Here is a 13,419-nt window from a genome sequence, read left to right on the forward strand (position 1 = left end):
CGGCCAACAAGCAAGGGCTCCCTCCTACAGAATGGAGGTGGGCACCAAGGGGACATCTAATCTGGGGGTCAGGGGTAGGGGGTCAGAAGTTTTGGAGTCAGACAGACCAGGCTATGCCACTAATTAACTGTGTCGCGTTGAATAAGCCACTTGCCCTCTCTGATCCTCAATTTTCTCACTTATAATGGGATCATGTGCTTCCCCCTTCCATGATCCCACCCACCCACCCAAGGGATGTTTGTGAGGATTCGAGGAGATCTTGTGAGCAGAGTGCCTGGCACAGTGGGTGCTTGCCAATGGAGCTGCTGCCATTTTCTGTGGGGCATCTTGCAAGTATGGAAAGCAGAGGAGGGAATCTCTAGGGAAGAATGCTGAGGAGATGGCAGCCTGGGGCTAGCACCCAAGGGTCAGTCCTGCCAGAATAACAGTCACTAACATGGATGGAGCTCTTCAATGTCCTGGCACATGTCTCATCTCATGTAACTCTCACACCAACTGTGTAATGTCTGAGCTTTTATCTTCTTTCAAACAAAGGTTATGATAGACAAGGTGTATCAGCTTTTTCTGTGTAACAAACTATCCCAAAATGTTAGGGGCTTAAAACAGCAGTTATTTATTTTGTTTCCAAATCTGTAATTTGGGCAGGGCTTGGCAAGGCAGCTCATCTCTGCTCCCTTTGGCATCAGGTACAGAATCTCAGCTGGAGGCTGAGGAATCTACTTTCAAGGTGGCTCAGTCACATGGCTGCCAACTTGATGCCAACTGTTGGCTGGGGATTCAGCAGGGGCAGGTAGGAGGGCATCAGTACCTCTCCACAGTCTGCTTGGGCTTCCTCACAGCATGATGGCCGACCCCTTCTCCTCAAGAGCAAGTATCCCAGGAGAGCAAGCAGAATGCATTGCATTTTTCTGACCTAGCTTCAGAAGTCACTGGTATCCTCTGGACGCCTAATCGAGGCCATCACCAAGATCTGTCCAAGTTCAAGGAGGTGGGATATAGACTCCACCTCTGGAGGGTAGAGAGGCAAAATACCAGAAGAGCCTGTGGGATGGGAGTTCTCACTGTGGCCGTCTTTGGAAATTACAATTTGGCCCCATGACTGTGAAGCAGTGAGCTGGGTTTGAAAGCCTGACAGTTTAAGTCTAGAACTCTGATTCTAGTTTGTCAGCCAGAGTCCAGTGTGGAGACCACTCTAGGCATATTAAGCAGAAAGGGATTTAATATAAGGATTTAGGGGTTTATAATCGTTGGAAGGGCTGAGAGAGTGGGCTGTAGGCCAGGGCTTCTTAAACTTCAGTGTGCAAAAGATCACCAGGAACACTGCTAGCTAACACACAGCTTCCTGGGCCTCACCCTAGAGTTTTTGATTCAGCAGGGTGGGGGAGGTGGGACCCAAGATTGCATTTTTAACAACTTCTCACGTGATGCTGATGATTCAGCCTATGAGACCACATTTTGAGTAGCCCTGAAATAGGCTGAAACTACACAAAGCTGAGCCGCCAAGGAGCTACTTCCTCTGTTTGATGAGAAAGGTGGAGATTCAACAGGCTGCCATCAGAACTATCAAGTTCAAGAACACCTACCTCCCAACACCCACAAAGCTGGAGACAGGTCCGCTGGAGTGCTGAACACAAAATTAACTAAAATAAATATAAAATAAAATTAATTAAAATGAATATTATACAGCAGGACACACACACACACACACACACACATGCGCGCGCGTAGTTTCGGTGGGGGGGGTCACCTCACTTCTACCTTCCAAATCTTTCACAAGCATTTTTAATTGGTAGAATCAGTTCTGCAAACAGAGCCAGAGCTGCAAAGAAGTCTGGGAAATGTAGTTTTTTTCCTAGCTTCTGCACTACAAAGGAAGGCAATCCAGGAGTGTGAGGAAGAAGGGAGGGATGCTGAGAGCCCATCAACTGTTCCCACCACACTCTATGCTGGACCACTGGGCCCTGACTGGGACCCCAGTCTCCTCACTGGGTCCCACTGCAGCCAGGAAGAAGTGTGAGGAAGGCAGCCTGGATACACAGCCAGCAGCAACCCTCATCTGAGCTGGGCCAGCACAGTGTTGGGTAATGGAGCAGGAAGACAATGGACTAGGCAATGAACTTCGCTGTCTATCATCTCAAACCTAATGTGGCCACAAAAGAACTCCCTATTCTACCCCTAAAACATCCCTTTCCCCAATGAGAGGCACCACCTCATTGCTTACCCCAAATCTAGGAGTCAGCCTTGATTGATCGTTTCTCACACCTAGCACACTCTTCCTGTCTTTTGTTGAGTCCAGTTGTCTCTGTCTCCGAAATATATCGCAAATCCAACCTCTGCTTTTCACATGTCTTTACTCTGGTCTAAGCCACCATTATTGTTCGCCCAGACAACCCCGCCAGTCACTTCCCTGAGCTCCCTTCTGCCACCCCTGCCCCCTGCAGTGTATCCTTCCACAGAAACCAGAAAGGAGCCTTTATATGCAAATAAGAGCCTGTACCTCCCCTGCTCAAAACTGTCCTGTGACTCCCATCTCATGCAGATTGAAACCCAAACTCTTGCCTGGGTCTCCACCCCCTGCTGACTACATCCCATCACCCTCACCCTCTCTCATTAAACTGAAACTACAGTGACCTTCTTTATGTGTTCAATCATATCACGCTTGATTCAACCTTAGGGCCTTTGTACGTACTGTTTCTGCTACCTCTTTTCCCAGATGTGTGCATGGCTGGCCCCTTCTCATCTACAGGTTTAAGTTCAAATGGTACCTTCTCTCAGCAGCATTCCCTAGCAACTCTAAATTAGCACCAGCAGTTCTCCATCACTTATCGATTTGTATACTTGTTCCTTTTGTCTGTCCCCTACTGTCCCCACGGGAATGTAAGCTTCATGAGGACAGGAATCTTAGTCTACCTAGAACAGCTTGATACAACACAGGCCCTCAGTAATTATTTGTTGAATGAATAAGCAAGTGAATGAATGACTTCATGCCACACTGGGAAGCAAATGTCTTGTTTTCTCATCTTAAAGTCAGAAAATAAAGACATAGAGAGTGTGGTGGGGGTGGGGGTGGGGGCAGCTTTTAAGATGGCTCCAATGATCCCTATTTCTCCCACTCATGCTCTTGTGTGATCTCCCCTTGAGTGTGGGCTGGCCCTGGTGATGGCTTCTGACCAACAACTTATGGCAAGGTGATGAGATGTCACTTCTGAGATCAGATTACAAAAGTTTCTGACTTCTGTCTTGACGAACGCTATTGCCTTCTCAGCTTGTTTAAGTTGATAAAGCAAGCAGCATATTAGGAAGGTTTACATGGCAAAGAACTGAGGGCAGCCTCTGGCCAACAGCCAGAAAGGAACTGAGGCTCTCAATCCAACAATCCACAATGAACTGAACCCTGCCAGCAGTCACACAGTGAGATTAAAAGCAGATCTTTCTCCAGTCAAGCCTTCAGATAAGGCCATGGCCCAGCAGATATACCTTATTACAGCTGAGACACCCTGCCGTAAAGGACTCAGCTAAGCCAGGACCCAGAGTCCTGGCCCCCACAGAAACTGTCAGATCCTAAATGTGTATTCTTTAAGCCATAAATTGCAGCCATTTGAGATACAGCAATAGTAACTAATACAGAGAGCTCAAATGACTTGCCTAGGTCACACAGACACAACAGAACTGAGTTAGGTCTTGAACCCAGGTCTCTCTGACTCCAAGGTCATTCTCTTAACCACTTACCTGATCTGCCTCTCATAAGAACAGACAGAACATAGCAGAAACTTGATTCAGGTTTGCAAGTGTGTCTAGGTATCCTTGTGTTTCAATATGACATCTGTCTGCCTATGTTTCCATCTCTTTCTTAGTCTGCAATTCTGTGTCCAGCTGTGTCTCTCTCCATGCATGTGACTATGTCTGCTTGTGAATATGACTTGCAGCTGGGCCTTAAGACTTGTGGTCTATCCCTTTGTTACTGCTCTAGCTATGCCTGTGCTCTATGCCTTTCTATCTTTTGTCTGTGTATAGTTCTCTGTTATCTTGTTTGTATGTCTATCTGTCTGTCTGTCGTCTCTGTGTAAACCTATTTGTAGCTGCATCTGTCTGTTATCATCTGTCTGCATCTATCACCTGGCTGGTCAAAGACTGCTCCTTGTGTGCGCCATCCTTCTGTATTTGTCAGTTTGTGTTTATGACTGTATCCCGCCTGTATGACTTCGTATTTCTCTGTGTCTGTCTGCTATCGATGGCTGTTCCAGCCTATTTGTCTGTCAGTCACTTCCTGGCTCTGTGTGTGTGTGTGTGTGTGTGTGTGTTGTCTGTCTGTACCTGTGTTCTGACTGCTGTTGGCTGTCCACTTCCCTGGTGATCCAATGTCCACTCTCTGGTCCAGCTCCCTCTGGTGGTCCTACAAGGAATGGCCAGTACAAATGGACCAAAGGAAAGAGGAAGAGTTGAAGGAAGAGGAAGCATTTTAGGCAAATTGTGAATCCTGGCTGCACAGAGAGGAAAAGGCTTGGGTGTAATGGTGGGAACCAGACATGACCTGGTCTGGCAGGATGGAACTGGGGGTCTGCTCTCTGAGACACCGATTGCCCACCGATCCCGGGAAAGGGCTGGGAGAAAGGATGCTTGGGTTTTTCACAGTGGGTGGGGGCAGGGGCCTCCCTCCGTAGACGTCACCCACTAAACTTCCTCTCTCAGCCACACAGGAAGCTGAGCCGGCTCAGGGCCCAGCCCTGCGCAAGCACGGCCCCCAGGACCCCTAGGGAAAGGGCCCCACCAGGCCGGCCCTGCAGGGACCATGGGATCCAGAGCTGAGTAAGAGTGGCCCTTCCCCCATCTTCTGAACCAAGATTCCCAGACTAGGCCTGGGCTGGGGCCAACGGGAGGGGGGCTGGCGCAGGCCCGGGAGGGACTAAGAGTCACAGGGGCAGGTGCCAGAATTGGAATCAGGGCAGGACTCTCAGCTGGCTTACAATATGGACTCCACTCTCAGACACACTCAGGCCACTCTCGGCCCCTCCTCCTCCTGCACCTCCCCAGCTCTGTGTGGCTAAGTTTGTAACTCAGAGCGTATACCTTTTGGTAGATCTGAGTGACAGGGAGCATGGCTTCTGGTTGTCAGCAGGGTGGGAGGGAGGACTCTGTGTGTCCCTGTGTGTAAGTGCTTGTGTGATATTTGTGTCAGCATGAGGGCGAAGTGGTAGGGCTGCCCATGTCAGGGACTGTGCATCTCAGTCAGACCCCATCCTCTTTCTCTGTTGCCCTCCAGGTCTTGCTGTCTCTCTTCCTGAGAGCAAGTCCCAGCACCCTCTGCGTGGTGGGCAGAAGGGGGGATAAGGGAGGAAGTCAGAGATTGCAGGGTTTACAGAAGTACCAGGGCACACTGCTCTCCTTTCTCTGATGAGAATTTTGGGGTCAGCCCCTGGGGCCCCATAAAGCCTCACATACAGAGATGCATGGGCAGGGCCTCTTGCTCTCAAGACCACAGAGACGCTCGCACATTTACTCAATCATAGTCACAGCCACACAAGAAAATGTGGACTTATTTACCTTTACACTGGCTTGGTCACACAGACTCACCGTCCCGTCCTACCTGACACATACACTGAGCAGCCTCATTCTTTCAGGTTGACATGAATTTGGGATAAAATCACAAATACACACACACCTGCATGCTCACACCAGTCATGCACACACACACAGAGTCACACTCTCACTCTGCTTCATACTCCCAGTCACACACACACAATCAGTACCATCACATGCACAGCCTCACACAACCTACACAATCAAATCCTACACAATCAAAACTGTATGTGGGTCATGCACACACAGTTGCACCAGTCACACACAATCACACACATACAAAACCCACATAGACACAGCGACAAACAGAAGCAAGTCCATGGACCCACTACACCCTTTCTTGTCCCACAGAGGGGGTACCCCTGCCGTGTTTGATTGGTTCTTTGAAGCAGCCTGCCCTGCCTCCCTACAGGAGGGTGAGTTGGGGGCATTGGGTGAAGGGGGAAGATGGAGGGTGGGCCTGGGACCCTGAATTTAGAGGCCTGCTCTTCCCACAGATCCCCCCATCCTGCGGCAGTTCCCCCCAGACTTCAGGGACCAGGTATGCAGGCTGTCTCCTTGCTCCCCTGGGCCAGGGCCAGTCCCCTTGGGGGAGGGGACTTTGTCTTGGATGGGGAGCTCAGGGATGGGGCCCAACCTAAGTGGCCAAACTGTGTGCTTTTCTCCACCCCCAGGAAGCTATGCAGATGGTGCCTAAATTCTGCTTCCCTTTTGATGTGGAAAGGTACAGAAGGAAACAGACACCAGGGACCCAGAGACCCAAGGACTCAGGGATTCACACATCCAGGGGCTTAGGGACCCAGGGACTCAGGCACTCAGGGACCCTAACAACTAGAGACCTATACATCTAGGGCCCCACACTGGTGGACACAGTACTAGGAGAATTATAAGGGGAGGGTGGGAGCTTGGGGAGCTGTGATTCCCGGGTCTCTGAGAGCCTCTCCCACCTCCAGGGAGCCCCCCAGCCCCGCGGTACAGCATTTCACGTTCGCCCTCACCGACCTGACCGGCACCCGTCGATTCGGTTTCTGTCGCCTCCGGGCTGGTGCTCACAGCTGTCTCTGCATCCTCAGGTGTGGAATATGGGGCGAGAGGGAAAGGAGGTCTCGACCTAGAGGCGCTTCATGGAACCTGTGTCCTCTCTCCACAGCCACCTTCCCTGGTTTGAGATGTTCTACAAGCTGTTGAACACAGTAGGGGACCTCCTAGCCCAGGACCAAGTGAGACCAACCCCCCTATCATTCTTGGGAGTCCCAGCCCTCACCCCACCACACCCCCAGCCCTGCTTAGAACTCCAAGGCCTTACCTGAGCCCCTTGGCTACTCCCAGACCACCCAGCCTGAGTCAAGGCTTTCAGAATCCCCAATCCACGTTTTGGCTCAGACACCCCAACCCCATACAGGTCTCGGAGGTCGAGGAACTTCTTCTAGATCTGCTGCAGCATCCGCTGCCGGGGACCCAGGCCTCAGTGGAGCTGGTGAGTAGTCCCCAACCCTGGACGTCCGACCCCAGGTGGACCGGGAGGCTGCGCCCCAGCCTTGAGGACCACACAACTATACCTGTCCTCCAGGGCAGCGGAGTGACGATCTCCAGAGCGCACGGCATTCCGCCCCCTGCCCCCGGGAACAGCAGGCCGGTGAGCAGGCCTGGGGACCCTGGGAGGGAGGGCACTCAGGTACGGCCAACCCTTGATTGATCGGTCCCCACCCCTACCCCCCGCCAAATCCTCCACCAGCTTTCCTGCTTCGTGGCCCCCGACCCAGGCCGCCTGCCATCCATTCCTGAGAACGTGAGTGGACATCTGGGAGGGGGCTCTGGGGGCGCGAGGTCCCAAAACCCACAGGGGCCGCCAGATCCTGTGGTCCCTCGCACCTAGCGCTTCTCTCTGTCCCTCAGAGAAACCTAACGGAGTTGGTGGTGGCAGTGACCGACGAGAACATCTTGGGGCTGTTCGCGGCTCTCCTAGCGGAGCGAAGGGTCCTGCTCACCGCCAGCAAGCTAAGCACGGTGAGGCGAGGCCAGCCGGGCAGGGGAGGAGCCGAGCCCTGACTTCTTCCCTGGGGCCAGGACGACGGGGGCGCATTCCTACTCTAACCCCATCGGGCAACACCCGAGGGCTCTGCCCTTTTCAAGGTCAGGGTTGAGTTGAACCCTGGCTTCGCCCTTATGGGGGTTGTCAGAGTGGACTGCGCTGTAGCTCCTCCTCATTGGAAACGCCAAGTCCAGACTCCACCTACTAGGGGGTCGTAACAAGACTGGCTCCGCCCCTCTGAAGAGTAAGATCAGGAAGCGCTAAATCCTATCTCCGCCCCTAGGGGGGAAGGACGTGAGGGTAGGGGGTGGAGGCTAAATGCTGGCTCCACCTCTAAGGGCGGGTCCAAATGAGTTGAATTCTAGTTCCGCCTCTTTAAGGGTGGGGGTCAATGAAGCTGAGTCGTGACTCCATCCCTAGGGGCGGGACTAGGGCGGGCTCAGTACTAGCTCCGCCTCTTTCGGGATGGAGCCAGTAGGCTGAGTCGTACCTCTGCCCCAAAGAAATTAGGATCCCGGAGGTTGCATATTAGCTCCGCCCCCTAGAGGGAGGCTAGTGCTACGTCCTGGCTCCACCTGCTCCAAGCACCGTAATTTACCGAATTCTTGGTGTCCACTTGATCCCTGAGGGGTCTGAGTTTTCACCTTTTACCCAGTAGCTGGTGGGAAGGAGGTGGGGTGGGTGGGAAATGGAGGTGGGAGAGCCACCGTCCCAGAAAGGGCTTTTGGAGACGGGGATCCAGGTCTGACTCCAAGGCCCCCTACCCGTCCCTAGCTAACCTCGTGCGTCCACGCGTCCTGCGCCCTCCTGTACCCCATGAGCTGGGAGCACGTACTGATCCCCACGCTGCCGCCGCACCTGCTGGACTACAGCTGGTGAGGGGCCGGGACTTGGGAGGGGCAGGGCCTGGGGAAGAGGCGTGGGGTTCTGGGGACCCAGGAGTGGTGCCTGCATGACCCTGCCCCCTCGGTCGTCTGCAGCGCCCCCATGCCCTACCTCATCGGAGTCCACGCCAGTCTCGCCGAGGTGAGTGGGAGCGGAACTGGACTTCGAGGGCGGGCGGAATACCCCTACCCTCTACATCCCCAGGTACCCTCCCCTGCCAGGGATCCTCGAACTCTGAGCGGCGGTCCCCCCTCCCACCCTTCATTGCAGAGAGTTCGGGAGAAAGGCCTAGAGGACGTAGTGATGATGAATGTGGACTCCAATATCTTAGAGACGCCCTTTGACGACATGCAGGCGCTGCCCCCAGACGTGGTCAGTGTCACCCCCTCCCACCCTCCCTGCCGTGTCCAAGAGGAGGAGGCCCGCGCCATACCCACCTGCTCAGCTCTGCTTTCCTGTCCTCTAGGTGTCCCTGCTGAGGCTGCGCCTAAGGAAGGTCGCGCTAGCCCCAGGGGAAGGGGTTTCCCGTCTCTTCCTCAAAGCCCAGGCTCTGCTTTTTGGGGGCTACCGCGATGCGCTCGTCTGCAGCCCGGTGAGCAGCGGGGACGCCGAGGGAGAGGCCCCGGGGGCCCCGAAGGATTCAGAATAATATTGATACCTAGCAGTTATAGAGTGGTTACTCTTTGCCTCCGTTTGCTCATCTGTAAAATGGGATCCAGATAGTACCCACCCAATGAGTCAATGAATGGGCATATACAAAATGCTTGGATAGTGAGTGCTCAAATGCTAGATTTTACCATTACTATTATCTTTTTTAATGCTGACCACAGTATATTATGAGATATATGCCATTATGGTCCCATTTCACATATGAGGAAACCGAGGTTTGGAGAAGTCCCACAGTGGGTGAATGTTGACGCTAGGACTTTGATCTGCTGACTTTCAACTCCCCACACCCTCAGTTTTCACCTACTGTATAAACACTTGAGTAGAGGGTTCTATCGTGAGCATCTGTCGTTCCTGTGGGCTCTACCTTTACAACACATCTGGAATCTGCCCATTTCTCCCTGTTCTCTGTCTCCACCTTCGTCTAGTTCCCATTACTGCTCACCTGGATCAGCACACTCGCCTCCCAGACAAGTCTCTCCTAGGCTCCCACCCTCCCCTCCCATAGTCTGTCCTCCCAGAAGTGACACCTTAGTGAGGTCCCCTCCCTTAGTGAGGGTGGGAGCCCTCTGAGACTCCCACCTCCCTCGGGGTAAAAGCCCAGGTCCTCCCCACAAGGCTCTGCACAAGTTCAGGCATACAGCAGTCGCTCAATCAACGTTTGCTACATAGATAATAAGGTATAGTGAGTGAGGCAGCTGGAGTCCAGGAGAGCCTGGGGAATTCAAGACCCGTGTTCTTCTTCCAGGGCCAGCCAGTAACTTTCAGTGAAGAAGCCTTCTTGGCCCAGAAGCCAGGGTCTCCCCTGCAGGCCTTCCACCGGCGGGCTGTGCACCTGCAGCTGTTCAAACAGGTGCGCCAGAGCCCTGCCGGCGGGGCTGGGGCAGGCGGGGCTCTAGCAGGATCTCCTACCCATGGGTCCCAGGTTAGGGGGCCAGGACTGAACTCGGGTTCCTAAAGATGGGAACCCCTAACCTGAGTTCCTGAGGATTAAGAACTACTCCTAGGTCCCTGGGGAGATATGGATAGGACCAAATTCCTGTTTCCGGGTTGTGAGTCGGTGCAGGTTTATGGAAGGGGCGTGTCCTGAGTGTGCACTGGCTTTGGCGGGAGAAGGCTGACCAAGACTCCAGTGTGGGGTGGAGGGGTGTAAGCGGGCCAGACTTCTGCCTTCCTGAAGGAAGGTAGGCTGGACTCCAGGATACTTCAGTGAAGGCCTGGGTTCTAGAGTCCCTGACAGTGGGATTGACCTCTTCCAGGGTCACTGAGAGGAGCTGGGAGATCTGGAGTGGCAGAGTCTGACTTCCGAGTCCCTGTGAGGGGTGGGATCTGGTCCCTGAGGACAGGTCCTGACCTGGGGGAGGGTAGACTGTTGGACTTCTGGCTTTCTGAGGTGGGCTCCAGAATTCCTGGGTCCTGGGGGTGTGTCGCTAGAGGAGCCAGGGATGGCTTTTACATCTCGAGGGCGACAGGACTCCTAGTCCTCGCATTCATATGTGTTGATGGTGGCCCTGTGTCTAACTCTCTGACCCTCCCTACCCCAGTTCATCGAAAGCCGACTGGAGAAGCTTAACACAGGAGAGGGCTTCTCAGATCTCTTTGAGCAGGAGATCACCTGCATTGGGGACTCCTCAGGTGAGCCCTGCACCTAGCCCCAGAGTCCCCACCCCACCAGCAGCATCCCAGCCTGAGCCTGCCTGCCATGACCACACTCTCTCCTCGTTCTAGGCACACTTCGCTCCTACCAGCTCTGGGCAGACAACCTAAAGGTATTAACAACCAAACACTCGTTTACAGTTTATTATTGGATTAATTTAATCCCACCACAATCCCTAGGTAGGGTCATTTTGTTCATTTATACAGGTGAAGACATAGAGGCTCAGAGGAGAGGGACGTGTCCGACATCAAACAGCCCTGGGGTGATGAGGGGTCTGGGGTAATCCCTGATGCCCAAACCTCTCTCCCTTGCCGTTCTCTCCCCAGAAAGGTGGTGGTGCCCTCCTGCATTCGGTCAAGGCCAAGACTCAACCAGCCGTCAAAAACATGTACCGCTCGGTAAGGCTGGGCTCGACAGGCCACTGGGCTGACAGGGTATTTTAACCCCACATTTAAAGTGCAAACATTTTTATCAGAACTGAACCAGCAGTTAAACCATTAACGATTCTTCCCACTTTTATTTTCCATTCACCATTCTCATTTTTGTTAGGATAATTTCTTTCCTATTTAAAATTAATGACCAAGATTCATTTTTTTTCTTTTGTCTTTCTCAAACACTGCAAACCCCACTTTTGCCCTTTTGGGTTTTTTTCTCCCAAGCCCAAGTTTCCTGGGACCAACTTTTGCAGCTCTGAATTGTCCATTCAATGTTATTCTTCGCTCGACTTTTGAACATCACATTTTTATGATGTTCTATTTTTGCCACCCTCTGTTTCATTTGGAGGTTATTTTCCCCAGGAATAGTCCTTTTGTGTAGTCAAAGGGGCGAGAGCTTGTAATGACTCTTTCGGTGGTGCGTGGGAAACTGAATATATTTGTGAGACACAAACATGAATAGATGGCAAGATGCAGCTGTCCTAGGGGACAGAGGGCTGAGTTCTCAAATGCCCAGGGTCAAATCACCTTGAGTCTGATTCTCTTTTGGCTCCTCCATAGGCCAAGAGCGGCTTGAAGGGGATGCAGAGCCTTCTGCTGTACAAGGTAAGGCTAATGGCCAATGGCCAAAGGAGGACTGGGGAAACAGGGCTCCTGATTCACCCACCCTCTTCCTAGGATGGGGACTCTGGCCTGCAGAGGGGAGGCTCCCTGAGGGCCCTGTCCCTCACCAGCCGCTCAGATCGCCTGCAGCAGCGCCTGCCTATTACCCAGCACTTTGGACAGGTAAGATGCCCCCGCCCCCACCCCAACGCACACACCTGGAATTACCACCAAGTCCTCCTCCCATCCTCAGTCTCCATCTAGACATCTTACCTCCTTCCTTGTGTACCCCAGTAGCTGGTGTCCACACTCACCCTCCTTCACACAGCCCCGACCCCATAGCTCCTGAGGCCCACCCCCAAAATCTGTCCTTTGCAGAACCGGCCCCTTCGCCCCAACAGGAGACTCCGACTGGAAGAAGGACCTCCTGAGTCCCTGGGGGAAGGGTAAGGCTCTAAGGCAGGGGGAGGGGCAATGTTGGAAGTGGGAGGCCAAGGCTAAGGGGGAAGACAGTCCCCAAATTCCAAACCTGCCAGAGCCCCTGGACTGGGGCTGGGGGTTTGGGGCAGATATTCGAGGCTACCCATCCTCTCTCAGGACACCCCCTCTGAGCCCTGAGGATGCCCAGGACCCATGGGCAGAGGAAGCTCTGGACAGCAGCTTCCTGGGGTCTGGGGAAGAACTAGATTTGCTGGGTGAGATTCTGGACAGTCTGAGCACAGGAGCCACAAGGACAGGCAGCCTGCGGCCCAGCCAGAGCTTGGACTGCTGCCACAGAGGGGACCTTGACAGCTGCCTCAGCCTGGTGAGCTCCCCAGTCCTCCCCCACTTGTCCATTACCCGCCAGCATATCCCCCATCTAAAGTCTAGCAACTTGCTCATCTCCCCACCCCCACCCAGCCCAACATACCAGGAAGACCAAGATGGCAGCCAGATGAGGAGGACGCCCCAGAGCCCCAGCCCCAGTCCCTGCCGGCCAGCATGCCATATCTGCAAACACTCCAGCCTTCGGACACCAGGAGCTCCTCAGAGAACCTCCCTCCCCAGCCGCCCTCAGAGGCCAATCAAGAAGTCACTTCTCCATCCCAGTCTTCAACAACTGCAGACCCAAGCTATCAAAGGGCCCCTGAACCCTCTCTCACAGAGCCCTGTCATCGAATCCAACATCTCTCCCCTCCTCATGAAGCAGCCGGAGATCCCAGAGCCCAGGGGAGCCCCTGCTCCCAGCTCTTGACAGCCCCTACCCAGCCCAGCCCTCCAGAAAGCCAACTTCAGGTCCCCACAGAGCCTAACTCGGATATCACCTGGACATCCCAACCCCTTGACTCTTCCTCAGATCCTGGCTCCCCAAAGAACCCCCGAGCCCAGCCTTCTGAGGGCCTGCTAGCAGAGCACGCTCACCTCCAGTCCCCCAAGGGGCCGGGAGCTCCCAGATCCCCTGCTGCACCTTCTAGCAACCAGCAGGAGCCTCTGGCCAGGAGCCGGCCCAGAGTTGCTGAACTTAAAAAGTGTTTTGAAGGTTAAGGATCAGGTGTCTGGAGAAGACACCAGTCCCTCAATAAAGC

At 53.7% G+C, this 13,419-nt stretch overlaps 1 protein-coding gene and 1 long non-coding RNA gene across 2 annotated transcripts; one reads left to right on the forward strand and one right to left on the reverse strand.

Moving 5' to 3' along the window:
* Window positions 1-67: 67 nt before the first annotated feature.
* On the reverse strand, window positions 68-7,218 carry LOC117037620 (uncharacterized). The gene is made up of 5 exons (XR_004425562.1): window positions 7,137-7,218; window positions 6,580-6,758; window positions 4,315-4,393; window positions 1,584-1,640; window positions 68-970 (listed from the first exon to the last, which is right to left on the reverse strand). It is a non-coding gene; the product is annotated as an uncharacterized LOC117037620 (long non-coding RNA).
* Window positions 4,550-13,401, forward strand: DENND1C (DENN domain containing 1C). The gene is made up of 23 exons (XM_033133805.1): window positions 4,550-4,806; window positions 5,929-5,993; window positions 6,075-6,118; window positions 6,252-6,301; window positions 6,531-6,650; window positions 6,728-6,797; window positions 6,980-7,054; window positions 7,148-7,213; window positions 7,313-7,366; window positions 7,474-7,584; window positions 8,384-8,484; window positions 8,590-8,635; window positions 8,765-8,866; window positions 8,961-9,086; window positions 9,909-10,013; window positions 10,705-10,795; window positions 10,889-10,929; window positions 11,144-11,215; window positions 11,813-11,857; window positions 11,930-12,037; window positions 12,233-12,300; window positions 12,452-12,659; window positions 12,755-13,401. The coding sequence occupies exons 1-23, from the start codon at window positions 4,790-4,792 to the stop codon at window positions 13,376-13,378; spliced, it is 2,409 nt and encodes an 802-aa protein (XP_032989696.1). The 5' UTR covers window positions 4,550-4,789; the 3' UTR covers window positions 13,379-13,401.
* Window positions 13,402-13,419: the final 18 nt, after the last annotated feature.

The sequence above is a fragment of the Rhinolophus ferrumequinum genome, chromosome 18 (assembly GCF_004115265.2).
Source record: "Rhinolophus ferrumequinum isolate MPI-CBG mRhiFer1 chromosome 18, mRhiFer1_v1.p, whole genome shotgun sequence".
Taxonomy (NCBI): domain Eukaryota; kingdom Metazoa; phylum Chordata; class Mammalia; order Chiroptera; family Rhinolophidae; genus Rhinolophus; species Rhinolophus ferrumequinum.

Coding starts and splice junctions, on each gene's coding strand:
- DENND1C (XM_033133805.1), top strand. Junction 7,214..7,312: donor CCCCCGGGAACAGCAGGCCG/GTGAGCAGGCCT, acceptor ATCCTCCACCAG/CTTTCCTGCTTCGTGGCCCC. Junction 8,867..8,960: donor AGGCGCTGCCCCCAGACGTG/GTCAGTGTCACC, acceptor CCTGTCCTCTAG/GTGTCCCTGCTGAGGCTGCG.